The 15,556-nt window shown below is 35.3% G+C and overlaps 4 protein-coding genes across 5 annotated transcripts; 2 read left to right on the top strand and 2 right to left on the bottom strand.

Annotated features, from left to right (window-relative positions):
* Window positions 1-1,942: 1,942 nt before the first annotated feature.
* LOC145233933 (putative inactive peptidyl-prolyl cis-trans isomerase-like 6) lies at window positions 1,943-7,372 on the bottom strand. Its single transcript, XM_080098696.1, has 6 exons — window positions 7,068-7,372; window positions 6,737-6,832; window positions 6,076-6,264; window positions 5,805-6,015; window positions 2,464-2,656; window positions 1,943-2,132 (listed from the first exon to the last, which is right to left on the bottom strand). The coding sequence occupies exons 1-6, from the start codon at window positions 7,143-7,145 to the stop codon at window positions 2,015-2,017; spliced, it is 885 nt and encodes a 294-aa protein (XP_079954822.1). The 5' UTR covers window positions 7,146-7,372; the 3' UTR covers window positions 1,943-2,014.
* Window positions 7,373-9,219: 1,847 nt separating this feature from the next.
* On the top strand, window positions 9,220-9,760 carry LOC145232227 (meiosis expressed gene 1 protein homolog). Its single transcript, XM_080096777.1, has one exon. It carries the CDS (start codon window positions 9,364-9,366, stop codon window positions 9,652-9,654), a length of 291 nt encoding a protein of 96 aa, XP_079952903.1. The 5' UTR covers window positions 9,220-9,363; the 3' UTR covers window positions 9,655-9,760.
* A 97-nt stretch (window positions 9,761-9,857) lies between these two features.
* LOC145232225 (tetratricopeptide repeat protein 5-like) lies at window positions 9,858-13,863 on the top strand. The gene is made up of 7 exons (XM_080096774.1): window positions 9,858-9,942; window positions 10,359-10,982; window positions 11,060-11,160; window positions 11,235-11,434; window positions 11,537-11,628; window positions 11,688-11,804; window positions 13,542-13,863. Exons 2-7 carry the CDS (start codon window positions 10,389-10,391, stop codon window positions 13,740-13,742), a joined length of 1,305 nt encoding a protein of 434 aa, XP_079952900.1. The 5' UTR covers window positions 9,858-9,942; window positions 10,359-10,388; the 3' UTR covers window positions 13,743-13,863.
* Window positions 13,413-15,537, bottom strand: LOC145232226 (protein O-mannose kinase-like). Of its 2 annotated transcripts, none has more exons than XM_080096775.1 (6): window positions 15,351-15,537; window positions 15,146-15,287; window positions 14,922-15,083; window positions 14,639-14,857; window positions 14,483-14,586; window positions 13,413-14,372 (listed from the first exon to the last, which is right to left on the bottom strand). In XM_080096775.1, exons 1-6 carry the CDS (start codon window positions 15,503-15,505, stop codon window positions 14,042-14,044), a joined length of 1,113 nt encoding a protein of 370 aa, XP_079952901.1. In that variant the 5' UTR covers window positions 15,506-15,537; the 3' UTR covers window positions 13,413-14,041. The 2 variants fall into 2 exon arrangements, with proteins under 2 accessions (XP_079952901.1, XP_079952902.1); XM_080096776.1 differs by having other exon boundaries at window positions 15,146-15,297; window positions 15,351-15,415.
* Between the last annotated feature and the right edge of the window lie 19 nt (window positions 15,538-15,556).

Here is a 15,556-nt window from a genome sequence, read left to right as displayed (position 1 = left end):
TTAATTGTTAAATTTGTAAGTTCGATTTTTGTTGCACAATGCATCGCTGCACACATGCAAACATCTTATCAGCTTGAATTAAAGATTATTTGTGGATTTTTGGAGGTCTTTAAAGCTAGCAACATTGAAGAGATCATATCGCCTAAAAATGTCCATCAGGATTGGCTATAGGGTTACCATATCTGTGTGAGGAAAATTCCTGACGGTTTCAATAAATATCTTTAAAAACATCAAACTTACGTTGCAATGTGTTAAATGGCATGTTGTTCAATGTCACCAACCCAAACATTGCCACTTTTCGGTAAAAAAGCGTACACAGAGACAAAGAGCACAGTTTTGTGTTTCAACGCGTTACAAAACATACAGTTTTACAAGATCTGGTCTTTTTAACAGAGTATTGTTAGCTTTCAAGACGCACAAAATAGCCTTTAATTCATGCTGATAATTTGTTTCACATAAATGTAGTAAGCATCTTGCATCAAAAACGCGGAGACAACAGTTAAAACGTAAACCTTCGAGTCCCCCAGAAAAAGAGTTGTGGGAAGTACTGTCTAGTTGCCGGACACAGCTTTTTCGGATGTCCGGAAAATTCCGGAATTGTTTGGATTGGTGACATGTTACACCATGCTATAACGCAAGTTTGGTGTCGCCGAAGATATTTGTTTGAAACGTCAGGAGTTTTGCTCACGCATGTATATTGTCACCCTACTATAGATTAGGTCGTTACATTTTGTTATTTTGTTGGTTTGACTTTGAAACCTTAATTCTCTAATTATTCTTCTAGCCCACTAAACTAACAATTTGCTCGCAATTTTTACATCGGGGTGACCATTTTACATCGGGGGTGACCATCAGTTACATCGGGGGTGACCATCGCAAACACGTCGCCGTGACTTTTTTGCCTAACTTCATCGCGGGATTAATGTTTGTGATCTCTTTCTAAACTTCTAATTGCTCTTGTGGCGATCGTACAAAAAGGAAAGATCCGAAAGATCATCGATGACGCAGAAATATGCAAACAAGGTTGAAGGACTGCTGGCGTTGGAAATTCAGCCAAAAACGTTTGTTGTAATTGAAGTATTTTCGGCCAATACCTCTTGAAGGCGACGTTTATTTTCATTTTCATTCTGATTTATAGTGAAATAATGCCATTCTGATTCAGCACCTAACGGTGACTAATTGGTAGATCGGTCAAACCATTATAATAAACAGGCTAAACGGTCTTGACTCCTTTGTTCAAATTTGCAACAGACCGTTAGATTACACAACTGGCACTTTTGAACACAATTAAATAGTTTTGGACCGCTATGCAATACCTGAACAAACTATACAAAACGTGGATATTCGGTTTCAACATGATAACAAACATCAATTTTACAGGACGTCAGGAGCCGATTTAGACGTATCCGCTGCTTTGTCTTTTTTTGGCAAGCACGTGCCAATATGCACTTATAGACAGTGGGGAAGAGGTAGCCAGCTTGTCAATACAATAACTTAAAAAACACCGCTTTGTAGTCTTTTTTTTTCTTTCTTACAGACATAAAAACCCTGATCGGGATTCGTCCCCTGGAGAGTCCTGGGTTCGAACCCCGCTTTGTAGTCTTTTCGTTTACGGACTTCTTGAAACGATATCAGATACCGCTAGAGGATGTGCAAATCTTTGGTTGGAAACCACTAAGTAGACCGGGCGCAACATTGCGCATATATGCTTGTTTGGTCCGTTAAACTATATTTGCTATCTCAGATAAGTGCTAATATGTCGATGTTTGATCGTACACCATTTTTGTTGCTGTCAAAGTATACTTTTATTCGTTTTGTGTCATATTGCGGGGTTTCTTGGCCTGGGATCCGTGAAATTCAAATTTGTTAGTCGTTACTCGATCTATGCTTTCGGTAACTGTGAACTGGCAATGTGAAGTTATACCCATAACAACAGACTAGGTTTTATCAAAACATAACATTTATTTCAAAGATACAAAAGAAAAGATTTGAATTTAACGAGCAATAATATGGGTTAGTATCCAGGCTTAAACAGGCCACAATTACAGATGCGGCAATCGACTTTCGGTCGTTCATTGAATGTCGACAAACTCTCCAGCTTTTTCAATAATTCTGTTCCCTCAATTAAGGTCCTGCAATTATAAACAAAAACAAAACATTGTAGGTCCAAAAAATTTTCGTCTTTTAAAAACGGCTAAAAGACACCTTTGAAATTTTAAAGTAGCTTTAGTTGAAAGGTACCGTTTACCCTACCTATTTTTGTGTTAGTTATTCAATGGAAAAAATGTGATGTTATTTCTCCAAACCATCAAATGTGTTCTTTAATACTAAAACAACAACATAACATTCCACCGCAAATGCATAGTGGTGCATCAAAGCTTTTTTACTCAATTGCAGGAAAACGCCAGTAATTCCCATTCAGGATTAAACATATACAATCATGTGAAAACAGACAAAACGTACCCAAATGCTACATACTGACAGTCCATCCATTGCGTTGGTTGAAGTGTGACATAAAATTGGGAAGCATTGGTATGTCTTCCTTTGTTAGCCATACCTAGCACGCCACGAGAGTTGTGTGGAACAGAAAAGTTTTCATCTTCAAATACTTCACCAAAAATAGATTCCCCACTGTCACCACGACCATGTAGGATGTCTGTGAATATTTTTTTTAAATTAGTCTACCAGTTGCATTTCTATTTAAAAATTGTACTTTTTAAAGCAAATATTGGCGATTTTCTTCAGCTAATTTTGTGGTTTAGGATTAAATGATCCTGATGTACGACATTTCTCTCTCCTGTGCCTTGTCATAGGAATGCTTGGTAAACGGGTGTTTGGGTTTGACCTTCAATAGGCTTGGCGTACGGAATTTAAAAATCTATTTTGAAAAAAGATTTGTTGTTAAAAAAAAATCTAATCTTGTTCAATCTCGCGATGCCCTGCTACGAAGCTGGCACGTGCAGCATATACTAGAAAGACAACGGTGCTTGTGATTTAGACTGGCTCACCGCTAAGCCTGTGTTGCTCAGTTGAGAGTGCGAGTCCCGGAGACGCCCCAGTCGTTGGTTCGGATCCCACCGTGGGTTTGAACTAGCCTACGCGTTGCCATGCGGGCAATGTTTGATGACTGACTGGGGCCTGGGGTACTATGATTCCCATTAGGGCAGTGGTTCTTAACCGGTGTTCGATCGAACCCCAGGGGTTCGGCAACGCCGAATCAGGGGTTCGACGAAGGTCGTTTTGAAGTACAATACAAATACTCGTTTTTGTCACACTTTAGGGCAGTGGTTCTCAAAGTATGGGTCGCTACCCAAACATGGGTCGCGCAGGGTCAAAAAATGGGTCGCGCTGCGGTGATTCCATTCTGCCCAAACGAACTATTACTGTATTAAGTAAACACAAACGAATTTTCTTAATGTAGTAGTAAAGTCACCTCATTTGACACGTTGTTCAGTAAATGAACCAATCATTACAACGTACCGACAATAGCCTTTCAGCGATTGTAACGTCATGGCACGGGGAATAAAAGGACAAGGTAATCTTGCGAAACTAGACGTGGAGATGTAACAGTTAGCGTTTAAGGATTATTAAGTATTCATACAAGGAAACTTTTTAGATTTGGGATTCACTTCTATCAATGATCATGGTGCTGCAAAGCCACAATGTGTGTTTTGTTATGCAGTGTTGTCAAACGAATCGACCTCGTTAAGCCTGCAGCCATTTAGACATGGGCAGACTCCTATGCGGCGACGGCGTGGCCTCGAAATTGCAGTTCGGCTCGTTAATAAGAATATTTAAATTTTTTAATGTTTGAGGCTTGGGTCGTGAGATATTCATAAAACTCAGATTTGGGTCGCGGTCAAAAAAGTTTGAGAACCACTGCTTTAGGGTCTATAGTCGCTAAAAACGGCAATTTGTATTTGCTCAATATCAAAACACTGGAAGGTTAAACTTAGGCAGGGGTGTTTTAAACTGCTCTAAACAGTTTTTGTGGAACTAAAAAGAGTATTACCAGCCTAATAACCATATGTGTCAGACTTTTTGTACGCCTATTGTGTGCCAACAATGCGAACAAAACAGGTACCACAAGCATCACAATATAGATTGTGACATCATAAACACTTAAGACTGATCTCCTCGCTGTGCAGCTCAATCTATGCACCGAGCTAGAAATTAATCTGGGCTTTTGGGGCGCTATTAGATGGTAAATACATGATATAAACCAAGTATTTTAAACCAAAAATAAGCAGGTAAATGGCGGCCGTTGGTAAAATAAGAATCTGCGACGCGGCCTTCCTAGCAAAATGGTTGTGCAACCCTGCACTAAGGTTTTCTTTTCTTTTTTTGACGTAACAAAGAGCATTGTTCACGTTGTTCGTAAGCAGAAAAACAACGAAATTTTGTTGGCAGCAAAAACTTATTACTTCATCTTTTTCATGTTAGTGTACAGATGCTAAAAATACAATGCTTCATTTTGGTAAAAACTAAAAATTGCCGGAATTGAAGCAATCCTGAAACAAGTTGCTTGTATTATGATATCAGAATTTAACAAAATGACAAACAGTAACTGTTGCCACTAGGTTTAAACAAAAACTAATTATGACCCACCAAACAAAATGGGTTAAAAACCTAGGATGTAACTTGGGGTTCGACCAAAGGCTGAAGAATATCGTAGGGGTTCGACCGTTATAAAAAGGTTAAGAACCACTGCATTAGGGGATTCGGGCTTGGGTTTCTTAAAAAAAACTCTGTGTCATTATCATTTTTAAAATGAAACTAGAAAGGTGGCTTTCTGATATACTTCCATTTTATATATTCTATATCCTTTTTTACCAATTTACTATACACATCATTTAACCTACACATAGAATATCATACATCGCACCAAACAACAAAGCATGAAACTTTGTCATCATGTACATTTGTCAGTACAGCCACTTTAAAAATTTTACGTTTCGGGGGCCTGTGGGTGAACCCTTGGGTCATTCAGGATCAAACTTCAGGAGGATCAAGTATGGATACATAACTAACATCTGTGTAAATTTGAAGCACTCTTTCTTAACCAAACGAGCGTTACAAACCAGCGTTAGACAGAAAAAAACAAAAAAAATACGGACAAAAACAATATGTGTCCCCTTTAATTGCTGTTCACACAGAGGACAAACATTCCAGCAGCTAATCGCTTACATTTACTTAACTAGCAATGTAAAAGTCGAATATCTTTCTAAAGTTAAACGGAATAAGATCCATTTCAGATCAGCATCCATGGCAAAACTGATTTATGTATTAAGATAACTTTTAAAAACCTTTTCAAATCCATAACAATCAATGTGCACTATAATGTCCTCTTGCAAAAATCCCACAATTTTCTGTTTTTTCAATTTACTCATATAGTTTATTAACCTTTATAGCAAATACGTTTAGTATCATTAACCAAGAGAAAAATATTTTTAAGTTTCTTAACCGTTTTTACAATCCTGCATACAGGTGCAAACTGTTTATGTTTTTAATTGGGCCAAGAACAATTACTTTTTGTGATTGTTTTCCCTATTGTGACATCATAGGAGCACACATGGACATCAGACTTTATAGGACAAGCGTTGTGTCAAGTTACGTATACCGGAAAATGTATCGATTTGTTGCGTTGACCGCTACAATACAGAAACTAGGGGTCCGCAAAAAGGTTGGGTACCTCGGGTTTAGGTGGTACGCAGTGATAAAAAAGGTTGTCAGGTGGTACGCTTCCGTATAAGATTGAGAACCACTGCTTTATAGGAACAAAAAATAAATATAAATATTGTTACCTCCCCCTTGAATCCAGCCATTTGGAACAATTCTATGAATTGGCGTGTTAAGATAATGCAAGCGCATTCCACTGGCCAAAGTTCCTCTTTCTCCAGTGCATAGTGATTTAAAGTTATTGCATGTTTTGGGACATGCTTTTGAAAACAATTCAAACACCAAACGTTTTTCCTCAATCCCATCAATGCTGATATCCATAAACACAAAAGTATTCTATTTAAAAGTACAAGCATTAATTTGTTTTAAAAACTACTTTTAAACTAAATATTACACCTCGCTTTCAGCAAAATAGTCTACGTATGCTTCTTGTGCTATAGCACCATACAGTTCAGCAGGTCGAAAGTCTTCATAGTTGAACTCATCCTGCGCCCATTGCAACAATTCTTTGTGATTTCCAATTAGTGTGTCATCAACAAAGCAGATTACAGGATCAGAATATGACCATGTCTCACCTTTCAGTTCCTACAATGTAAGTTAAACAAAAAGAACCAAATAACAATAAAAAATGTTCTTCTACCCCACAGTTAGGTTATTATTGATAATTGGCTGAGACATACCAACCAATAGTACTCGCTACCAGGTGTGATCATTTTAAAATCTAGGTGATCACTTAAGACAGCAGTGCACAATCTGCAACCATATGACTGGAGATCAGTCCTATTTCTTTACATCAGTAATTTATAAACCAAAAACTTGGAGAAACATGGCAGCTGTTGGTGAAATAAGGATGTGGCTGTCAATAACAAAAAGGTTGTGCACCACAGGACTGCTTTATATGATTCAACAATAAGTAAACCTGGAATGTCCAAATATATAATTCATAAGTCTTACAGTTTCAGTTAAAAAAAAAATATGGCAACCAACAGGTGTGACAGATCTCCTGCCTTATAGTGTATAAATATAACCCTTGGTTGATATTCGCTAAGTAACTTACAATTTTTTTAGCTTCTATGAAATCATTCCACTCACATTCAAGCATGGGTTTAATGAGAGGGTTTACAAATTTTTCATTAAACTTTGTCTTCAAATCCTGGTAAACAAAAATGGAAAACAATCGCATAATATTTCAAAATCAATTTTTACTAACTAAAGCACTTTTTACACAAACAACATTCAATTTCATTTAAAACACACATTAACTAGACTACTAAATTAGTTATGTTGTGGGAAAAAATATAAATATGGTGTTTTGATTATTTTAAAGTTACTGTTCTAAAAAATGCACTATTTCACTAAATTGCTTCAAATGCTCTTGTCCTACCCACCTCTGCACAGCATTTTGCAAAATGAAAACATTCATTCTTTAACAATCCATAAATCTTGATGCATTTTTGGTTAGTCATTCTATCCCACAACCAGTTTTATCAATAAGTCTATAGCTGATAGCAGATCAATTTTTCATACTTTAGAGGCTGATAGCAAAAGAGTAACATGTAAACAAAAACATTGTTGTTGGGAATTTAAGTCATGGGTTTCCCGGGGCATATCCCACAGCTTATCCACTCAAAACAGCTATAGTTATATGATTTGATTGATTTTAAAATCATCAAATGCAACTGTTCTGTAAATTGTGAAAATAAAAAAATTGTTACATATTATTATCACAAATGCTTCCGGTATTTTTTACATAAAAACAGAAAAATATTTTTAAGCAATACAAAAGCATATTCTCAAATTAATCTTTAATGATGTGAACGTCATGCCATCAAAATCTCACTTTCACATAATGTTTATTAAAACACAAGCTTTAGAAAAAAGCTTTACAATTACGTTTCAGAAAATCAGGAACGTTTTAGAATAAAACTAAACGTTGTTCACCCAAATATGTTAATGTTGTGTTGGAAGTTGCACCTTAACACCACATCAACCAATTAAAAAAGTAATCAGCATATTGCAGACCAATGTTTTGCTACACTTTCAAGTACAACAAGCTGAAATTTAAAAAAATAAACAGATAAAAAAACGTAAGCCTAAAAAACGTAAACAAAGTAATACATGTTGTTCAAAATGGGGGAATTTGCCTCATATGTTTCCATGGCAATGAATAAAACTGACCACTTGCGGCGCAACATTTGGAGTCAGATATTTAATCAAACTTTATGTATGAGTTATAACGTATGACCATACAATACTAAAACCTTTTAGTATTCTATTGTAAGACATAACCGGAAACATTTGCTCAACACATTTTGCTGTCTTATTTTGTTTAAAAATATTTATTAAAACACAAAATAATAACATATTGTTTCTATGTCGTACATTTTAAACATAGCACATCCAACGATTTTCTGTATTCCTTGGCAACCAAAAATCAAACCGGTTTGTTGGTTGTTGAACTATGTTCGTTTACATTTTTTGTATGTTGGCCGAACCCAAACTTTCTGAGTACTTTTAGGACCACTGCGAGCAACGTTGGATGTGTACTAGATGTACCGTTTTGTGTTGGGTTTTATTATTGTACAAAGATTAGCAGTGCATCGTTGTGCTGGTCATTAAGGTTCTGTGTACAAATAAGCTGTTAACAGTAGCTGTCAAAACAAAGAAGTAATTGTAAAAAATATAGTTGATTATCATCAGATTTCAAAGATTTAGAAGTTGTATTTCTGTCTCGTTTAATTGTTTCACAGTGCCAAACCTTAACTGTTGGCAGCTATGTTTTGCAATGAGTTATAGTAGTTTAGACCCAGTCTGCAGAACATGGCAGTTAAAAAAATTGCACGTGCAGCTGCCATACTCTGCAGACTGGGTTTAGACAGCAAGATAAGGGCTAATATCACATACTGTTCATTTCTGTAAGTAATATTGTTTGTCTTTAATATTGTTCGAAGTCTATTCTCTATTAAAACAGTCTGCAGCATGTGTCATGTGGTAGCTGCAAATGCGTCTTTTTGAAATATTTTTTTGAGGTTGTCCCCCTCTGTATTTGCTTTGCACTTGCTGAAATTGGTCTTGAACAGCAACTTACAGGTTGTGTATGCGGGACATGTTGGTCCTGCATGCCCAAGATCTCATCAGAAACTGTCATGTTTTGCAGACTGGCTTAGACGCAAGTAGCCAAGCTAAAGCTGAAGGTTAAATTGTCAAAGGAATTGGTTTTTTTCCGTTCTTTTTTACTACTTGATGTAAAAATATTGTTGACTGAAAGCATTCTGTTCTGTTTACTTATTTGGAATTGTATCAAAAATGATTGTACCATTTTAATGACACCGTAAATTTGCAGACACACATGTTTGGGGAAACAGTCATTTCTGTCTGCAAAAACAAATATGTTCAAAATTCTGGGTAATTGTATAGTGACACAATTTAAGGCAACAAATGTGTAACCGTTTTAAGTATGGCAACTGGTGTATATGATAGCTAATGTATAATAATGTCATATAGGACTTACAAACATATAGGAAAGCTATTTTTCTAGTCAAAAGCCTTGCAGTTTATCTTTAGAAGGCAAAATATCACAAGAAATAGAACATGTATTTGGTTTTACAAAGGGTTTTTAATCACTAAAGATATTTGTTGAAATAAATAACCTGTAATTGCTGGCAGGTGTTTTGTTAATGTAAAATGGCATCAGCTGCAACCATGGAATACATTGGTGATGGACCTAAACCAAAGTCGATGGTCCGAGCAAAAAGCTGGAGTGATGAAGTTGAAAATGCCTTTAGATTTCAAGCTGCTGGGTACCGAGATGAAATCGAATACAAACTAATAACAAAGAATGAAGCAGAGAGATGGCCGAAGCATCCAGGTTATGTGAAGAAATTGGTGCGAAGGGATGGAACATTTTATTACTTTAATCGTGCCCGTGAATGCCAAGACAAAGAAGTTCACAAGATCAAACTTTATCAATATTGAATCAGTGATGTCTTCTTATGTTTACCTAAACTCGCTGACTTTAAGCAGCTGCAAAATCATATGAAATATAATGAAATGCTTCTGTACTTGTGAATATGTCTTCAATTTGTTTTTTGTGTTGCCTTTTGTTTAACTTTGGTTTTGGGTGATTAAAAATGTTTAATACTGTACTTCTGTATGTTTTAAATTGTTGATTTTATTTTTAGAAAAATCTAAAATAAAACAACCCAGGTTAAGTATTACCAGTAAAACTTACTCTGTACCAAAAGATTTTACACAAGAAAAGAGGTAAGTGTAAGCACGCACATGATTCTATAAAGACAGTAATGCTTGCAAATAACAGAAGAACAAATTTTATGGCACTAAAATATTTGTGCATGTTTTTGGATTCTGTGTAAACTGCTAGCTAGTTTATAAGCATGAAATATATTATTCAGAAAAATTAATACTAACTTTAACAAATAGCTGTACACAGGGTCAAACCATTGTTTACTTAAAAAAATATCAATGTTTCAAAAAATGGTGTTTAATGATTGATTTATTGCTTTTTCTTGGAGTGTTAGGGTAGGGTTCTGCTTGTATACAAGCTTTGCTTTTGCCAACTGTGATTAGTAAATTCCTAAATTTTACTAACTTACTGTTCAATAAGTCCAATCAAAAAAGCAAATTAGGATGTACCAACCAGTGCTTGTTTTTTTTTAAAGAATAACTCCTGTTTTTGATGTGACATACATATGGTGCTCACACCTAACATGAATGATTCAACTGAAGAAATTGTTTTGCTGGTGGATGATCTTTATAAGTTTCAAGAAAATTTTCTCAAAGACCATGGAGTGGAAATGTATCCGGAAAAAAATTCTATGGTTCAAGAAAAAGCAAAAACTGTTTTAGAAAATATAAAAATGTATGAGGCAAAATGTCAAAAAACTATGTACCTATTACAGTGTGGAAGAGTACTTAATATTTTACCTGAATACAAACAACTTTGTGAAGAATACTTATCTAAAGTAGTTAAGCGTGATCCATCTCATATTGAGGCATGGAATATGCTTGGTGAAACCTTCTGGAAAAAAGGGGACATACAAGCTGCAAAAGACTGTTTTGAAGGGGCATTGAGACGTACAAAAAACAAAGTTTCCTTACGATCATTGTCAATGGTACTACGACAGATGAAACCATTACAAAAGGGAGATACAACTAAAAATGTACTTCAAAGTGTGGAGTGTGCAAAAGACTCTGTCGAAATGGATACCAATGATGGCACATCATGGTATATTTTAGGAAATGCCTATCTGGCAATGTTTTTTGTGAGTGAACAAAATCCTCAGGTGAGATTTTGTATAAAATTAAGGTTTCTTGCTGTTACTTTATTTCCGTTTTTCAAATCATAAATTATGCAAAGCAGGTCTTGACACTCTCCCTTAATGCGTATGCTCAAGCAGAAAAGGTGGATGAAACGTCATATTACAATCCTGATCTTCATTATAACAGAGCACAAGCATACAGGTTTTTTTTGTTCCATTTTATTGTCATATTGATCAAAATAGTTTTAATTTAACCTAGAGCACATTTTGTGAAAGATATGGGGAGCAGTATACTCTTGCATTTGAAGGATGGAAAAAAGCAGTTGCACTTGACCCTGGGTGGCAAGAACCAATTAACAAAGCAAAGGAGTTAACGAAGTATCTACAAATAGTCACTGATCTTGTCGAGAAAAAGGGAAAATTGAAGACAAAGCGAATTAAATCATTGTTGAGTTCATTCAAAGATAATGACCTAGGTATATGAGATGTTTCACTTAGGGATGTGCATCAAACACCTTACCACAATGTTTCCATTCACAAAATTCTGAACCTTGATTTACTTGAAACCTCTTTTATAGGTGTTTATGGAAGCAACAAATCTAAGACTGCAAAAAAAGCTTTTGAAAAAGTTTCCATATCCTCCCTCACTGTTGGTCCAAACAAAGAAAAGGTTTGTAGCTGAAAAATACTCAATATATAACACTTATGCACTAAATGTATTTGCCATAGGTTCTATTGGGAAAGGTTGTGTGCAACATGGCTGGTGTAACTTTGGTTCCTTTTACTTTTGCAATAATGGATGCAGAGGAAAACTGTTGTGCTGTCACTATATATAACCTTGCAGAGGTGGGTAGTTACATGTACTTATGACCAGTGTTTTTTTTTAAGGTGTTTTGAAACGGTCCCCCAAATTTCTCCAGCGGTTTCCCAAAATTTGGGAAAAAGCAAATATGGCTATTTTTTGGTATTTAAATGAAACACTTGCGGTCTCTTAAAACTACTTAGCGGTCACCCAAACCAAACCTTAAAAAAAACCTGCTTAAGACTGCATTTTTATTCGTAATGGACATTTTTTCTTCACTTCCAACTTCAAAGTTTGAAAGCATTGTTTATGTCAGCTAGTTGTTTGCAAACTGGTCAACACAATCAAGTGCGATCAGCAGTTCCATAATACGGTTTTATTTACTAGGAGATAAATAACTTCCACCACAATCTGATTGCACAAACACAATGTCCCATTTTGAAAATGTTACTATAGATTGGGTACTGTATTTGCCAGTGTTTTAGTAGCATCATGTTTTTCACACACAGAAACCAATGCACAAAAAACATGCCTCATACTATAAAAAATTAGGTAAATGGGTGGTAATGCAAGTTGAACACATCAATCCATACACAGCTGAATGAAATATGGCATTTGTTGTACCATTATCCAAATATAATGTATGTTAGACATTGTATATAAATTACAATTTTTTAAGAGCCTGATAGGGAAACTCACCTGAGTGCAAGCTGATCAAATGTTATGTCGTTTGTTTTCTCTTAACAGCCTTGTGGCATCTAAAGTAGTGATGCACCAAAGTTTAGGTTGACCGAAACATTTCGGCCGAATACGCTGTTTTGGCCCGAACTTTTTTGAAAATTCGGCCGAAACCGAACTTTTTGATTGCATGGAATTAACACCCAAACTATTATGTTCGCCAATACAAAACGTCGTAAAATTTTTGTGTCTGTAAAATACGAGCCATGTTGTCTGCAAAATTACATGTTTAGTAAAACTTCCACATTGTGAAACTGATTTTGACTTGTCATAATTCAATTCACTCGCATCAATGACACAGGGTTCAGTTGAAAATATCTATAGAAACGAGGATTTTAGGTTCGACCTGGTTCAGCCGAAATTATTTGGTCCGTTGCCAAATATTCGGTTTCGGCCAGAACTTTTTTAAGCGGGTTCGGTGCATCACTAATCTAAAGCACTAATGGGCTGTTTGAAATGACAATTTTAAATAATTACTAATTGGGACAAGATTTAGATGTATCATAGATAAGGTCAATCTGGTTGGTATTTGGTTAGTTTCGTTGTACTTCAACAGTGACCACGTTAATCGTTAATTTTCTTTAATGGTGAAAAACTTGACAATTTGTAGAAGGTGGCATTATAGGGAGGAAGGGCCTCCTGTGTAGTTAATTGATGTTTTAAACCCAATGCACCAAACTTCTATCTGCTTATTTCAAAAAATGAATTATTAACAACTTAATATGTGTGGAGAGTGGAGACACATGAGTTTCTACTTGTGGTTATAAAAAGTTTGCAAATATGTAACCCTATGTAGAATAACACAGTGTTTATGCAATGGCAATATGTCTAAAGACACCCTTGTACAATAAACTCCAGGAAACAAAAAATAAAATTAAAATATGTCACCACCTTCATAAAGCGGACCATGATAATAAAGCAGTTACATGTATTTTCATGTCAAAAAAGTAGAATAAAGCACAGTGGGTTTATGATAGTAAATTTGGGGATTTAAACTAAAAACCTTATGAGCGTTGATGTAAAAATATTTTTTAAACCTGCAGGGAAAGGGAATGATCATTGGTGACTCTGTGGCAATTCCTGAACCAGTGTTCTCCAATGTTAATGTTTCATATGATGATCAACCATTTTCATTTAAAAGCATTAGAGTTGACAACCCAATGGTGCTTGCAGTAAATGGTCGAAATTTAGGAAATGAATATTGTGGATTTGTCAAAGCATCCATGTTTGCAACTGAGCACTAGCTATATTTCATTGTACAATTTGTTGTTTATTTTGTGCTGCTGGTTATTGTATGCATTCAAGCATTTTTCAATATTCAATACAAGTGTGACAGTTGAATAAAATATCTATTGTTGCACAGTAGCAGGCAATGTTTCATTAACATTTTGACACAAACAAATAAATAGAACAAAATAATTAGAAGTCTTACAGGCAGATGTAGTCAACAAGTGGTTTTTAAAGCAACTTTAGATTTAGAAAGAAATTTAATGGTGGTAGTAAAAGACAACCTTGTTATTATTAAACTGCCCACTTTGTAGATTTAACTAGGCATTTTCTTGGTCCTAAAGAAGTGAAGTACAGTTCTGTATTCCCTTAGGATTTGTTTTGCTGTACACCTTTCCTCAGGATTTGCTATTTTGCAAAAAGAATGGATTTTTAGCAATCTAGCTAATATATTTTTCGATTCCCTCTTTTGTATCAAATTCTCAACATTGATTGTTAACAATGTTTCTGTAATGTCAGGAATTTTCCAAATGTCAGCTTTAATCGTTGCTGCTATTTCACCATTTTGTTTCATGCAATCATCTTGAGTGTATCTTTGTTCAGGCGCAAGAAATGTTTCATTTGTCATCATACATTTGGGCTCAGCTCTGTAATCACATTTGTAAAACAACTTTCAAAAAGTTTTTTATTAATGTATTTTTTTGCAACACTACTTATATTAAACGATTTAAATTGATTTCCACCATCAAATACCAACCTGCAGATAGCAAACTGTTTGTTTAAATGTTCATCAGTTGGAAGTTCATCGACATCATTAAGCACAACTCGGAAATCATTTGTCACAAGAAACTGACCCAAAGCCTAAACAAGTTCATTCAAATACAAAGTCAATTGAAAAAAAATAAATGTGTACCTGTTTTGGATCATGTAGGTCACAGTGTACTTTTGATAATCCGCTGTTGTGATGTAGAAAGACAAATGATTCAACTATTTGAATTGCCATGATAAACTTTTTTAGAGTTGACAGTCTTTTAAACAATGTGTTGTTTACAAATTTGTCCAAGCTTCCATACTTCCCACACAACTCAGTCAACAAATATTGCTGATTTCCATCATCACAGAAACCAGCAACCTATTTAATAAGATATTTGTTAGTGTCACCAGGGACAAGCACTAGTGTAGACAACATGTAGCACCTGAATAACATTTTTACTTGGTTGAAGGGCCATAAGATTTTTCATTCCCAACTGAACTCGGTCTACAATCCATTTCTGTTTAACTCTACTTGGTCGAACTTCCACCAATGCAAGACTCACATCCAACCCAGTGCCTTTGCTCTTCCATTTAACAACATATACCTATTGAAGTACATTGCATGTTAGTTCATTTAAGCCAAAACAAAAAGGAGTTACAAACTAACCAATTTTCCAATTCCACCTCCTATTTTTTTCTTGTATCCTTTTATCTTGTCAATATCTTCACACTCAAGCCATTTGTGACAAGTTTTCATTTGATCAAAACGAAAGTGTCCCAATTCACATAATTCCGTTGATGATTTTTCACTGTAAAAATCTTTCAATGTATTCACTATATGGTTATACATTTACACAAACATGTCCACTTACCTTTTCTGATTGATCGCCTTAACAACTAACTGCCTATACGAAACTAAAAAGTTTTGATACCTAAGTGAACTAAGAAGTACAGTTTTTAAACCTTTTATTAGAAAATATGCTGCAAAAATTTGCAGCACAACCAGGTAAAAGCGCCCAGTATTCATTACTGCCAGGAAAGCTTTGTGTACAAACAATAGGTCCTAACACACTTAAAT

This window comes from Phallusia mammillata, chromosome 6 (assembly GCF_965637545.1).
Source record: "Phallusia mammillata chromosome 6, kaPhaMamm4.hap1.1, whole genome shotgun sequence".
Classification (NCBI taxonomy): Eukaryota; Metazoa; Chordata; class Ascidiacea; order Phlebobranchia; family Ascidiidae; genus Phallusia; species Phallusia mammillata.
Note: the sequence above shows the minus strand (reverse complement) of the source record. Positions and strands in the feature narration are given on the sequence as shown.

Coding starts and splice junctions, on each gene's coding strand:
- LOC145233933 (XM_080098696.1), bottom strand. CDS start 7,145: ATGACTAACCAAAAATGCATCAAGATTTATGGATTGTTAAAGAATGAA. Junction 6,016..6,075: donor ACTATTTTGCTGAAAGCGAG/GTGTAATATTTA, acceptor ACTTTTAAATAG/AATACTTTTGTGTTTATGGA. Junction 2,133..2,463: donor TGTCAGTATGTAGCATTTGG/GTACGTTTTGTC, acceptor TTATAATTGCAG/GACCTTAATTGAGGGAACAG.
- LOC145232227 (XM_080096777.1), top strand. CDS start 9,364: ATGGCATCAGCTGCAACCATGGAATACATTGGTGATGGACCTAAACCA.
- LOC145232225 (XM_080096774.1), top strand. CDS start 10,389: ATGGTGCTCACACCTAACATGAATGATTCAACTGAAGAAATTGTTTTG. Junction 11,161..11,234: donor AACAGAGCACAAGCATACAG/GTTTTTTTTGTT, acceptor ATTTTGTGAAAG/ATATGGGGAGCAGTATACTC. Junction 11,435..11,536: donor ATTCAAAGATAATGACCTAG/GTATATGAGATG, acceptor CCTCTTTTATAG/GTGTTTATGGAAGCAACAAA.
- LOC145232226 (XM_080096775.1), bottom strand. CDS start 15,505: ATGAATACTGGGCGCTTTTACCTGGTTGTGCTGCAAATTTTTGCAGCA. Junction 15,288..15,350: donor AAGGCGATCAATCAGAAAAG/GTAAGTGGACAT, acceptor AGATTTTTACAG/TGAAAAATCATCAACGGAAT. Junction 14,373..14,482: donor AAACAGTTTGCTATCTGCAG/GTTGGTATTTGA, acceptor ATGTGATTACAG/AGCTGAGCCCAAATGTATGA.